This window comes from Cottoperca gobio, chromosome 9 (genome assembly GCF_900634415.1).
Source record: "Cottoperca gobio chromosome 9, fCotGob3.1, whole genome shotgun sequence".
NCBI classification, from domain to species: domain Eukaryota; kingdom Metazoa; phylum Chordata; class Actinopteri; order Perciformes; family Bovichtidae; genus Cottoperca; species Cottoperca gobio.
Genome location: NC_041363.1, coordinates 7151415 through 7165614, shown reverse-complemented (window position 1 = coordinate 7165614; position 14200 = coordinate 7151415). Strand labels below are relative to the sequence as shown.

The 14200-nt window shown below is 36.5% G+C and overlaps 1 protein-coding gene across 1 annotated transcript; it reads left to right on the top strand.

Annotated features, from left to right (window-relative positions):
* The first annotated feature begins 6388 nt into the window (after window positions 1–6388).
* LOC115013629 (KAT8 regulatory NSL complex subunit 3-like) lies at window positions 6389–13562 on the top strand. Its single transcript, XM_029440069.1, has 5 exons — window positions 6389–6401; window positions 9445–9615; window positions 9730–9820; window positions 10581–10756; window positions 13436–13562. Exons 2-5 carry the CDS (start codon window positions 9527–9529, stop codon window positions 13560–13562), a joined length of 483 nt encoding a protein of 160 aa, XP_029295929.1. The 5' UTR covers window positions 6389–6401; window positions 9445–9526.
* The last annotated feature ends 638 nt before the right edge of the window (window positions 13563–14200 follow it).

Below are 14200 nucleotides of genomic sequence, written 5' to 3'. Positions count from 1 at the left end.
TAAAAATACGGGATAATTATGGGAAAATATTTAAACGGGAGGACAGCCCATTTTGTTTGTTGGGTTAAGACAAATACAAACAGTGGTGACCTCTTCCATTAATCAGACCACCCCAACCTTAATTTAATTTAATTCCAAAGTTCACTGCAGACACAGTTTAAAAGACAGAGCCCTTCATTCAAAATACAGTTTATGTTTAACATCTTACCTAAACACAGCACAAACCGGACACGTTTGACTGCCACTATGGTGAGTTGATTTCAGAACTTAATCCAGAAAGTCTGGTTACAATTGTTTGTTGGTAGCTGCTTTTGTGTTTTGACAGGATACAGTATAGCCTAAATCATGGAGGTGAAAATAGTTGTTGACAACATTTTAAAGAATAATTAATCTCAGATGAATGTATAATATCTCTAAAACACAGATTATACACTGTTACTACCTAGAGGTTTCCCCTGCTTTTTGCCGAATACATGCTATACATGATATATATGTGAATTTAACATGCTGAGATCAAATGTTAAAACTGTGATGTTTGTTTCTGTTTTTTTCCCCCGTGAAGAAATATTTGGCTGTGGCTTTGCTGCTTTGTGCTCTGGCTTCACTATCAAACAGTCAATGTTACATTAAGAATTTGCCAGCAGGTAAAATAAAAAAAATAAATACTCATAGAAATACAGTATATTTATGTTAAATAAACGTGAGTTTTGAAAAATGTTTACCACTATTTTTTAGATGCGACCCATTGTCAGGACGATGTGGATAAGAAGTGGCATGAAATAGGATCTTCATGGAGAAACAGTAAATGTTATGACTGTACTTGCACTAGGTGTTGTGTTGGGTAAGTACACAGATCACAACATTTCAATTTTTTAAATGGGGAGAAACTTAATTCATCACTGTTCTTATATATTCTACTTTTAATTGTGTATTTGCAGGTATTCAACCCCCACAGGGTACCCTGACTACTGTGAGAAATTTTTTAAATGGTCGACTTGTGAATACATTGTGCGTAAGAAGGCCTACCCACATCCACCGTGTGACGTTACTTCTGCAGTAGGGAAGTGATGGAGTCTAAAGGTCTGAAGTATTTTCTTGGAGGGAGAGAGAGAGACCTGCAGATGTGATCCCTCTCACAGGACACACTGTCTGTTTTGTTGGTTGTAACACATGACCAAGCAAGAAGCATAGCTGCTGGAAATTGAAAATAACATAGTCCTACAAATGAAATTTCAAATGAATAAATAAATAAAACAAACTTTTGTCCATTGTTTTATTTTTTGCATGACTTTGTTTGTTTTACAGACAGGCACAGATAAATAACTACAACTTCCATGAAGCATGGCAGTGTGGGGATTTAGGTCCTTGTAGCTTGGTATTGTCTTTATCCATAAAACTAACCAACGCTCTCTTTTTAAGTCATTTATTCAACCTTGAAGTTGTAATCTCTGCCGTCTAAAAACCTCTAACAGCGAGCCCTCGACTCGATCATCATGCACTCGCCTCTTCTGTCAAGCCATTACGTTTAGCCTACGGTTGGCTAGGGCTTATGGGAAATTGTGTTTGTTAAAGGCAGCTAAAACCCAAAACAGTAATAAACAATGGTATTAGCCTCTTATGACATGGGGGCATTTACCCGAAAATACCTGCAAACGACATACCCAAAGTAAATTGAAAGCTGCTCTTCAACCATTTGCACCAGCTGCATGATTTTGGTCTCATTTGAAAAAAAACTCTCTTATTGTTCATGCAAAACATTGAATAATCACTCCAAGTGCTTCTGGCACTGAGTAATAGTGGTCTGAATATACTGAATTTGAAGAAAATACACTCCGCCTGAAGTTTGTTGTTGAAAAAGATGCCTGAAGATGGGTATAGCTGGTAGGTATGAACTGGAAAAACACAATAAAAATATAGAACCAAGTGTTACCAAGTTCAGGTTCAAATTTCAGATAAAAGGGATAAAAACGTAACATATTAGACAGGTTTTTCTAAGAGTAACACCAGGCGTTCACAAGCTGTGCATTTGGAGATATTATAATATTTATTGATAAAAAGGTGTTAGAAAAATATTCTTAATAATGCCACGAAGTCAGGATTCAAATCAAATAAAAGTCTTGATCAATATTCTTATAAGAAGAAGCCGAATTTAATTTCATAAAAAGGATGATCAATAAAAAAGGTCTGCTGTGCTGCTCAGAGAAGCAACTCTCCCAGCCGCCATATTTATACCCATTCTAAAGACAGGAAGCCACGAAGAGCTTCCAGGTCAGTTCTCCTTTGTTCTACAACATGGGGGTCAAAACACAGATGTAATAATCAGCTCAGGTCCCAGACGTGCTAATTCAATCGACTCCGCTATCAGACATGGCTGAGGAACTGTTCTTTAGAAAGAACAGTTCACCTCCTGTCCGCTGCTGTGCTTTAACACTCCTTTGTTAACCCTGTCTCCTGTCTCCTGCTGTGCTTTACACTCAGTATTACAATCAGTATTATAATCAGTTCTTATATATATATATATATATATATATATATATATATATATATATATATATATATATATATATATATATATATAATAATTCTCCCAGTCTTCGTATGGGGGTGCATGCTGAAGATACCAGTAACATGATAAACAAGATAACATACACATTACTATGTATGTATATTTTTATACATTTATACCTTGATTAAAGTACCATACGCATTACTATGTACGATGTTATATTCTTATACTTTTGATTATTATATGCATATCCATGATTAAAAAGAGTATGTTGTTTATCCTGTACACACGACATCTATTGCACGTCTGTCCGTCCTGGGAGAGGGATCCCTCCTCAGTTGCTCTCCCTGAGGCTTCTTCCATTTTCCCCCTTTAATTATGGGGTTTCTTTTAGGAAGTTTTTCCTTGTGCGATGCGAGGGTCTAAGGACAGAGGGTGTCGTAACCTGTACAGTCTGTAAAGCACACTGAGACAAATGTATAATTTGTGATATTGGGCTATTTAAATTAATTTGATTTGATTTACTCACACAGAGGGAGTTGAACTGTGGCACACAGGGTGCAGGGAGTTAGCTTTGTCTAGACTATAACCAGATAAGGTGTGCGTGAGAAAAGATGCCCATTCCGCTAACATAGCAGGTGTTGTGTTGAGCAGCAGTATCCCAAGGCTTGAGGAGACCTTGAAGATGTTAAGGTAAATCTTTAGCACCCTGTGTCAGGCTGAGACGCAGACCAGAGATTTACTGTTCAATATGTATACTTAATGTAGTGTAAGTTCAAGCATGTATACTTAATGTAGTGTAAGTTTAAATATGTATACTTAATGTAGTGTAAGTTTAAATATGTATACTTAATGTAGTGTAAGTTTAAATATGTATACTTAATGTAGTGTAAGTTTAAATATGTATACTTAATGTAGTGTAAGTTTAAATATGTATACTTAATGTAGTGTAAGTGTAAGTTCAAATATGTATACTTAATGTAGTGTAAGTTCCCAATAAATATAAACAGGTACCAAATCAGGACACCAAAGATGAAACTTTGCCAAAAGGTATGATCACGCCTACTAACAAAGGCCACCATTGGATGGTGGCCTACAACAACCAATAAGAAGAAGGGATACTCATATTTTGCTAGTGTGTATATACTGTATGTGAAATGCTCTTCGGGGCCTTTTTGTGAAACTGCGAGACAGCTAACTGCTTTTCCCTGGTGTTCTGTAGAACAGTGAAGCCGATCGGCCCTCATGAGTGTAATTTGATGTTTTGCTGCACTTTTGATTTTAATAAATAACTTGATATTATAACCCAAAGATTCCTGGTCTCTTTTACAGCTTTTGAACACGTAACAGTAGTAATGACACAAAGTAGGTGAAGTATAAACAAATCTAACCATGTAAAAATCTAACCATGCTTGTCACTTGTGTAAAGGTCCAGCAGTTCATTGGCTACACGATACGTGAGTCACCGGGAGACTGGGCTGCTGTTGGCTCCGCTTGTAAACAAAATAATTGGCTCATTGGCTCTTGATAGCTGTAGATAACGCATGGAAGCTCCGATTGGCTCAAATGAGGTGTCAATCGAAAGGTCAGAGTTCAGCATCCCGTTAGCAAATATCAAAATGGCACTAATAGCTTGCTACATGCCGTTTTTAGCGAGTATCATCGTGGAAATAAACACATCGATCAGCTGATTTCAAATATTGCTGTTCATGGGCTTTTTCAATGTGAAGATGTTCAAGATGGATATATTTTTACTGGAAACAATCTATTTGGAAGGTCAGCCTGAGTAAGTGACCTGTCAGTGCCAGAGGAGCTGTGTGCATATTTATCTACAGGATAAAGAGCTTTAACTTGGAGTCCCAGTCAGGACAACACAGTAAACACAGTTTATGTACGACATTGACCCCTTTTGAGTAAATTAAATTAAATTGTTTTCACTTGACTGGTGTTGTTGATGAGATTCCTGTTAAGCTACGTTTGAGCATGGAAATTAAAGGTTTATTTGCAAATACATCATGTATATCCCCCGGTTAACTGCTATGACATTAAAGGAAACATATCACACCTCATCAAAATGTTATCAAGTTAATGTTCAATGTGGTCGTCTTGATCTTGATAAACGTAATGGCTTGACAGAAGAGGCGAGTGCATGATGATCGAGTCGAGGGCTCGCTGTTAGAGGTTTTTAGACGGCAGAGATTACAACTTCAAGGTTGAATAAATGACTTAAAAAGAGAGCGTTGGTGAGTTTTATGGATAAAGACAATACCAAGCTACAAGGACTTAAATCCCCACACTGCCATGCTTCATGGAAGTTGTAGTTATTTATCTGTGCCTGTCTGTAAAACAAACAAAGTCATGCAAAAAATAAAACAATGGACAAAAGTTTGTTTTGTGTATTTATTTTGAAATTTCATTTGTAGGACTATGTTATGTTCAATTTCCAGCAGCTATGCTTCTTGCTTGGTCATGTGTTACAACCAACAAAACAGACAGTGTGTCCTGTGAGAGGGATCACATCTGCAGGTCTCTCTCTCTCCCTCCAAGAAGATACTTCAGACCTTCAGACGACTCCATCACTTCCCTACTGCAGAATAAATGTCACACCGTACATTTGGGTTCACCTTCTTGCGCACAATGAAATCACAACCCTTCAAGTCAATAACTGCCTCACAGTCGTCAGGGTACAAATTGAGTATTGAATACCTGCAAATACACAAGAGTAGTGATCAATTAAGTTTCTCCCCATTTAAAAACAGAAATGCTGTAATCTGTGTACTTATGCTGCGCAACACCCAGTGCAACTACATTGCATACATTCACTGTTTCTCCAATAAGATCCTATTTCATGCCACGTCCAATCCACTTGGTCCAGACAATGGGTCGGACCTAAATAATAGTGGTAAACATTTTTCAAAATTCACATATATATCCCAGTGTGGTGACCCACTTGGGACATAGACATTCACGGAACACAGGAGAGGGGGTACGTCTCCTTTAAGACCGAGGAGCTTTCTGGGTAATGGGAGGAGTTAGCGGAAGTGAGAAATGTACCGGTGAATATAAATAAATTCACCTGTGGTGACTGTTGTGGAGGGATCATTTACCACTGCCGCTGTATCACTGTTGTTGTTGTTGTTGTTAGGAAGTAAACGTTTTGACTTGACATCTTGTCTACCGTCTCCTCGTTTATACGCACGCCCACACCAGCATGTATTCAGCAAAAAGCAGGGGAAACCTCTAGGTAGTAACAGTGTATAATCTGTGTTTTAGAGATATTATACATTCATCTGAGATTAATTATTCTTTAAAATGTTGTCAATTTGAGGTCCATGCAGTAAAATTATACAAAACTAATTATTATCACTTTTTATTCACTAGTAAACATCACATTTTATAACAACTATTTTCACCTCCATGATTTAGGCTATACTGTATCCTGTCAAAACACAAAAGCAGCTACCAACACACAATTGTAACCAGAATTTCTGGATTAAGTTCTGAAATCAACTCACCATAGTGGCAGTCAAACGTGTCCGGTTTGTGCTGTGTTTAGGTAAGATGTTAAACATAAACTGTATTTTGAATGAAGGGCTTTGTCTTTTAAATTGTCTGCAGTGAACTTTGGAATTAAATTAAATTAAGGTTGGGGTGGTCTGTTTAATGGAAGAGGTCAGCACAGTCTGTATTTGTCTTAACCCAACAAAACAAACAACAAAAACAAAAATACAGAGAAATAGAATTAATTTTATTTAACTACCTATTATAAATCTGTATTTCCATTCTCAAACTGGGTCTAGATTTCAACAAACTACCGTTATTGTCAACCGTGGCACTAACTACTTCTTTAAAGTGAAAGTGGAACTCTGGAACTCAGCCAGCCTGAAGCCTTGTTGTGAGTCAAAAAGATCCTTGTCATAATCTGTAACTAGATATCAGACTACAGTTTGCCATTGACATCAGCTTCCCATTCTGTTTCTTACCTCCAGTAAAATAAAATCAATCACTAAACTGTTTTTCTGCCTTGCTATTGTTTTCTTTGTCTGCAGATTAACTTGATCATATTGATGAGGTGTGATATGCTTCCTTTAATGTCATAGCAGTTAACCGGGGGATATACATGATGTATTTGCAAGTAAAACTTTAATTTCCATGCTCAAACGTAGCTTAACAGGAATCTCATCAACAACAACAGTCAAGTGAAAACAATTTAAGGTTCTCAAAAGGTGTCAATGTCATACATAAACCGTGTTTACCAGAGTTGTCCTGACTGGGACTCCAAGTGAAAACACTTTATCCTGTAGATAAATAAGCACACAGCTCCTCTGGCACTGACAGGTCACTTACTCAGGCTGACCTCCCAAAGGTCACTGCAGACACAGTTTAAAAGACAGAGCCCTTCATTAATAATACAGTTTATTTTTTACATCTTAGACATTTTCATTCCAAAAAAAGTCAAGTATAAGTATTGTCTTCCGTTTTTTTTCAAATCTTAAAATTAACATGGACTAGACTAAATTAAATAAATTATATTCGTCTGTACGTTTCTTTTTGTAATTCTTTTTGTTGGATTAAGACAAATACAGACAGTGGTGACCTCTTACAGTAAACTGACCCCTTTAAAACACAGAGCCCTACTTTCAAAATACAGTTTGTTTAACATCTTACCTAAACACAGTACAAACCAGACACGTTTGACTGATTTCAGAACTTAATCCTGAAAGTCTGGTTACAATTGTTTGTTGGCAGCTGCTTCTGTGTTTTGACAGGATACAGTATAGCCTAAATCATGGAGGTGAAAATAGTTGTTATAAAATGTGATGTTTACTAGTGAATAAAAGTGATAATAATTAGTTTTGTATCATTTTACTGCATGGACCTCAAGTCATGGTTGTCAAATTGGCAACATGTTACAGAATAATTAATCTCAGATGAATGTATAATATCTCTAAAACACAGATAATATCAGAAATCAGAAATCCTTTATTCGTCCCACAACGGAGAAATGTACCTTGTTACAGCAAAAGAACAAATGAAGTAAAGTGACGAGTACACAGTAGTTAAATAGAATAAAATAGAATTGTAACGTCCCATCATGTGTGTTAATGCATTTATTTAATATGCTTCATGCTTCATTTAGAGTCTATGTTTAGATGTATGTTACAGTCACTGTTACTGTATGTTACAGTCACTCATGCTCATACAGTCTTGTCATGCACTGTCTGTCATTGCACTTCCTGTTTTATTTTGTAATTACCTTTCCCTCACGTTTCAGAGCACTTCCTGTTTGAGTTTTCCCGTCTGTTTTATTGTTCCCATTACCTCGTGTGTGTACAAAATAAAACAGGAAGTGCAATGACAGACAGTACATGACGAGACTAGACATGAGTGACTGTAATTTAAGTGAACAATGAGACAAGACTAAACCTACATCTAAACATAGACTCTAAACTAAACATGAAACATATAACAAATACATTAACACACATGACGGGACGTTACAATTCTATTTTATTCTTTTTAACTACTGTGTAGGCTACTCGTCACTTTACTTCATTTGTTCTTTTGCTGTAACAAGGTACATTTCCCCGTTGTGGGACGAATAAAGAATTTCTGATTTCTGATATTATCTGTGTTTTAGAGATATTATACATTCATCTGAGATTAATTATTCTGTAACATGTTGCCAATTTCACAACCATGACTTGAGGTCCGTGGAGTAAAATGATACAAAACTAATTATTAGCACTTTTATTCACTAGTAAACATTACATTTTATAACAATTATTTTCACCTCCTTGATTTAGACTATACTGTATCCTGTCAAAACACAAAAGCAGCTACCAACAAACAATTGTAACCATAATATCTGGATTGGGTTCTGAAAATAAACTCACCATAGTAGCAGTCAAACGTGTCCGGTAAAATGTTAAAAATAAACTGTATTTTGAATGAAGGGCTCCGTCTTTTAATCTATGTCTGCAGTTATCTTTGGAATTAAAAGAGGAGGGTCAGTTTACTGTAAGAGGTCACCACTGTCTGTATAAAAAGACAAAAAGAATTTATTTCATTTAGCCTTGTTCATGTCAATTTAAAGATTTGAAAAAAAACCGAAAGACAATACTTTGACTTTTTCTTGATTTTTTTTGGAGTGAAGTTATTAAAAATAAACTGTATTATTAATGAAGGGCTCTGTCTTTTAAACTGTGTCTGCAGTGACCTTTAGAAGGTCAGCCTGAGTAAGTGACCTGTCAGTGCCAGAGGAGCTGTGTGCTTATTTATCTACAGGATAAAGTGTTTTCACTTGGAGTCCCAGTCAGGACAACTCTGGTAAACACAGTTTATGTACGACATTGACCCCTTTTGAGAACCTTAAAGTGTTTTCACTTGGAGTCCCAGTCAGGACAACTCTGGTAAACACGGTCATACCTCATCAAAATGATCAAGTTAATGTTCAATGTGGTCGAAATCAACTCACCATAGTGGCAGTCAAACGTATCCGGTTTGTGCTGTGTTTAGGTAAGATGTTAAACATAAACTGTATTTTGAATGACGGGCTCTGTCTTTTAAACTGTGTCTGCAGTGAACTTTGTAATTAAATTAAATTAAATTAAATTAAATTAAGGTTGGGGTGGTCTGTTTAATGGAAGAGGTCACCACAGTCTGTATTTGTCTTAACCCAACAAAACAAACAACAAAAACAAAAATACAGAGAAATAGAATTAATTTTATTTCTTTAAAGTGAAAGTGGAACTCTGGAACTCAGCCAGCCTGAGGCCTTGTTGTGAGTCAAAAAGATCCTTGCCATAATCTGTAACTAGATATCAGACTACAGTTTGCCATTGACCTCAGCTTCCCATTCTGTTTCTTACCTCCAGTAAAATAAAATCAATCACTAAACTGTTTTTCTGCCTTGCTATTCTTTTCGTTGTCTGCAGAGACTCTGAGTCTGTGTTGGATGTAGAGACCATCACACCGATACCTGTTCCTCTGTATGACAATCAGAAAGCTCTTAGTGTGATGAAGGAGTGTGAGCGACATGTTCTGTTTGCTCGCACGGTTGCTGAGAGCCCTCCACCCCCCGATGACTGGGAGGAACATGTTAACAAGTAATCAAACATCCACTGTTCATTAATTATCTGCTTGACACTTGTGTTTATCCAAAAGTTATCATTGGAAGTATCTCAGTGCATCGTTTTGAGTGTATCATTATTCTGTTTCAGGACTGGATGGTCAGTGGTCCAGAACAAACTGTTCAACAAAGTCCTTAAAGCTCTACAAGCTGAAAGACTAGCCCGTCTGGCCAATGAAACCGTAAGTTGTGCTCATTTTATCTAATTCTATTCTCAAGATCTTTACATTTAAGACATTGTGTAAATTCAGCACCATTTGTAAGAGCTGGATCAAAACTGTTATTGTTCTCTGAAATCATCAGTTTGTGCACAGGCAATGCTTAGTTTATATTTGCAACAGTGTGTATGCTTTCCCACTTGTTTGATAACATAGGCACTGTTGAACCAAATATATTGTGCATCGATGAGTGATTGGACTCTATAGTTTATACAGTTTACGTCACTGCTTTATCGGATTGTCTTATATGGACGTGAATGATATTCATCCGTCATACACCCGACAAATCAATGCAACCATTTCTCAAAGGCTGTTGCAAAACAGTGTTCTCTGTTGGGAGTAAACATATCCGTATTGCCAGGGAAGATATCTTGCAAACCAGGACTGTACGTTTTGAACACTAAAAGCACAGATTTTAATGTCTAAACACAGGGTTTGGTATTAAATGAATAACGATATAATAAAAAAGTGACTACACACTACTTTAATATTGGCCCAAATAAATGTTATGGTCTGCATTTTTTATGCATAGTTATTGTTACCTTTTTAAATGAGCATATGGACTCCAGTATGTGTCAACATTTGAAAAGCACCTACCCAGTTATATTGAGTTCCACATTTCTAAAGTTAAGCTAAAGCGTCATCGTGTGTGTGTGTGTGTGTGTGTGTGTGTGTGTGTGTGTGTGTGTGTGTGTGTCTGTGTGTGTGTCTTGTTTCCCTTTAGGCTTCCAATGAGCCAATCTTGCGGAGGATAGCTGTGGACAACTGTGCCAGGAAGGTGCAGCATGCATTAGCCAGTGTGAGCTGGGACACCAAACTGACGCAGTGGTTACACACTACCATGATTGAATCCTTAAGCCTCGCTATGCTTGCTGCTTACCTGGATGTGCTGCAGACCACGCATGCTACGACAACAACCCACAAATTTGCGGTTATAAAGTGTTGAGACGCTCAAATTCAAAACTGTCTCAACCTGTCAGAATTGAGACGAGGCAGTGCCAGTGAATCACCTGATTGGACTGTGAACCAGTCCGGTGATTGATTCAAGCAAGCAGTTACTGCTTCGGACGTCATATGTCACGTGATTTGAAGCAAGCTTTGAAGCAGTGGTTCTATGGAATTGTAGTTCAGGGTTTGAAGCACGTATTGAAGCTTCAGTATCGCACTGCTATCACTACATAGTAATAATAACTAGCGCAATATAGGCTACTGTAAATAAATGTGACAACACAGCGTATTCCTTCTTATAATGTCTTTCTTCTAATTTCTGGTATTTTAAAAGGTGAAGTGTCTGTTGTGTTCAAAAGAACTTGGATACAACAATAACATTTCATCTATGCTGACGTAACACAAGCACAGTCACATTACAGCCCTCTCCCCAATTTGTTTCCACTTTCCCTTTTGACACTGCCATTGACAGACACCATATTAATAAGTCCATAATTTATGCTTTGGCATCACAAACATCATTTATTCATTTATTAAATTCAAAGCTTCACGCACCAAAGCCATGCCATTATAATCACTCTGCCGGTTTTACATTTATTGTCCACTTGATGGCACAGTAGAGCAAATTAAGCACCATGAAGCTTTGGCCCATGAGTGAACCAATTGGATGGAAAGCTTCAATGCTTCATGAAGCTTTCCTCTTTCATCTCGCCATCACGAGATGAAAGAGGAAAGCTTCATGAAAGAGGTTTAAATGATCGATGCATTTAATAGTAGTATTTCCTTGCAGAAGTTGACGTTACCAAGAACAAATGTTCAATTAAACACTTTGCATACAGTTGTAATTCCACAAGGAAGATTCTTTGGAAATTAATTGGCAGAAAAGCTGGCTTGTTGGGAAACATTTTTGTCTTAACAATAAAGTTAAGGAGGTTTCCTTTTAAAGTTTTGCATAGAATATATCCTGCAAAAAAGACATTAGAAAGATTTAGAAGAAGCTCAAGATAAAGACATTTAAAAATGTTTTTGAAGGTGATGGGATAGAAAAATGTATTGTTTTTTTTGTCCAGTTAATTGTATTTATTGGAAAATTCCACATCCACGAAAAAGTGATGGACTGACCCTAAACCAAGTTTCAGAAACTTCAGCAATAAGACTCTTCGATAAAGACATTTTGTATAAGGCAAATATTGACAAATATATTCTATTTGAATTTGTTTCACCTTTATTTAGTATTTATTTTCTTATTATTTGTATTACGTTGTTTATGTACCAGTGATATGAACAGTTGTGTCTCTATAATGTTAATGCATGGATGTGATGTTTATATATTTTCAATTTACAAGTCTGGATGATTTTACTCAATATTTATTACCTTCAAATAATGCACGTAATGTCTGCAAATGATCTCATTCATGAGTGTGTTGCTGTTTAAATGCATAATCTAAATGTTCTTTTCCACTTTAAAGAAGTAGTTAGTGCCACGGTTGACAATAACGGTAGTTTGTTGAAATCTAGACCCAGTTTGAGAATGGAAATACAGATTCCCACAGTATGAAAAATGCCCAATGGCACTAAAGTATTTAGACATTTTCAGTAGTCGGTAGTGAAATAAAATTAATTCAATTTCTTTGTATTTTTGTTGTTTGTTTTGTTGGGTTAAGAAAAATACAGACTGTGCTGACCTCTTCCATTAAACAGACCACCCTGACCTTAATTTAATTTAATTCCAAAGTTCACTGCAGACACAGTTTAAAAGACAGAGCTCTTCATTCAAAATACAGTTTATGTTTAACATCTTACCTAAACATAGCACAAACCGGACACGTTTGACTGACACTATGGTGAGTTGATTTCAGAATTCAATCCTGAAATTCTGGTTACAATTGTTTGTTGGCAGCTGCTTTTGTGTTTTGACAGGATACAGTATAGCCTAAATCATGGAGGTGAAAATAGTTGTTATAAAATGTGATGTTTACTAGTGAATAAAAAGTGATAATAATTAGTTTTGTATCATTTTACTGCATGGACCTCAAGCCATGGTTGTCAAATTGACAACATTTTAAAGAATAATTAATCTCAGATGAATGTATAATATCTCTAAAACACAGATTATACACTGTTACTACCTAGAGATTTCCCCTGCTTTTTGCCGAATACATGCTATACATGATATATATGTGAATTTAACATGCTGAGATCAAATGTTAAAACTGTGATGTTTGTTTCTGTTTTTTTCCCCCGTGAAGAAATATTTGGCTGTGGCTTTGTTGCTTTGTGCTCTGGCTTCACTATCAAACGCCCAATGTTACAAAAAGGATCTACCACCCAGTAAAAATCAACAAAGTAATGAAAATACTCACAGAAATACAGTATATTTATGTTAAATAAACGTGAGTTTTGAAAAATGTTTACCACTTGTTTTTTAGATCCGACCCATTGTCAGGACGATGTGGATAAGACGTGGCATGAAATAGGATCTTATTGGAGAAACAGTAAATGTTATGACTGTTGTTGCACTGAGTGTTGCCCTGCGTAAGTACACAGATCACAACATTTCTGATTTTAAATAGGGAGAAACTTAATTGATCACTGTTCTTATATATTCTACTCTTGATTGTGTATTTGCAGGTATTTAGTCCCCGAATTCTGCCCTGACTACTGTGAGGTAGCTTTTAACTGGTCGACTTGTGAATACTTCTTGCACAGGAAGGGCAACCCACATCTATCGTGTGACATTGTTTACAAAGGGAAGTGATGGAGTCTAAAGGTCTGAATTACTTTCTTGGAGGGAGAGAGAGAGACCTGCAGATGTGATTCCCTCTCACAGGACACACTGTCTGTTTTGTTGGTTGTAACACATGACCAAGCAAGAAGCATAGCTGCTGGAAATTGAAAATAACATAGTCCTACAAATGAAATTTCAAATGAATAAATAAATAAAACAAACTTTTGTCCATTGTTTTATTTTTTGCATGACTTTGTTTGTTTTACAGACAGGCACAGATAAATAACTACAACTTCCATGAAGCATGGCAGTGTGGGGATTTTGGTCCTTGTAGCTTGGTATTGTCTTTATCCATAAAACTCACCAACGCTCTCTTTTTAAGTCATTTATTCAACCTTGAAGTTGTAATCTCTGCCGTCTAAAAACCTCTAACAGCGAGCCCTCGACTCGATCATCATGCACTCGCCTCTTCTGTCAAGCCATTACGTTTAGCCTACGATTGGCTAGGGCTTATGGGAAATTGTGTTTGTTAAAGACAGCTAAAACCCAAAACAGTAACTAAACAATGGTATTTGATTGTGTTTTTTAACCAACTTTCATTATGAGTAATGTTTTAAGATACACTTGAAAAATGTTTAGCTTTCCTTTAAAACTGTGACGTTCTTTGT

Excerpts from the sequence above, each read along its gene's own strand:
- LOC115013629 (XM_029440069.1), top strand. The coding sequence starts at position 9,527 with ATGAAGGAGTGTGAGCGACATGTTCTGTTTGCTCGCACGGTTGCTGAG. Across the intron at positions 9,616-9,729 it reads TGGGAGGAACATGTTAACAA|GACTGGATGGTCAGTGGTCC; the intron begins GTAATCAAACAT and ends ATTCTGTTTCAG. Across the intron at positions 9,821-10,580 it reads CCCGTCTGGCCAATGAAACC|GCTTCCAATGAGCCAATCTT; the intron begins GTAAGTTGTGCT and ends GTTTCCCTTTAG.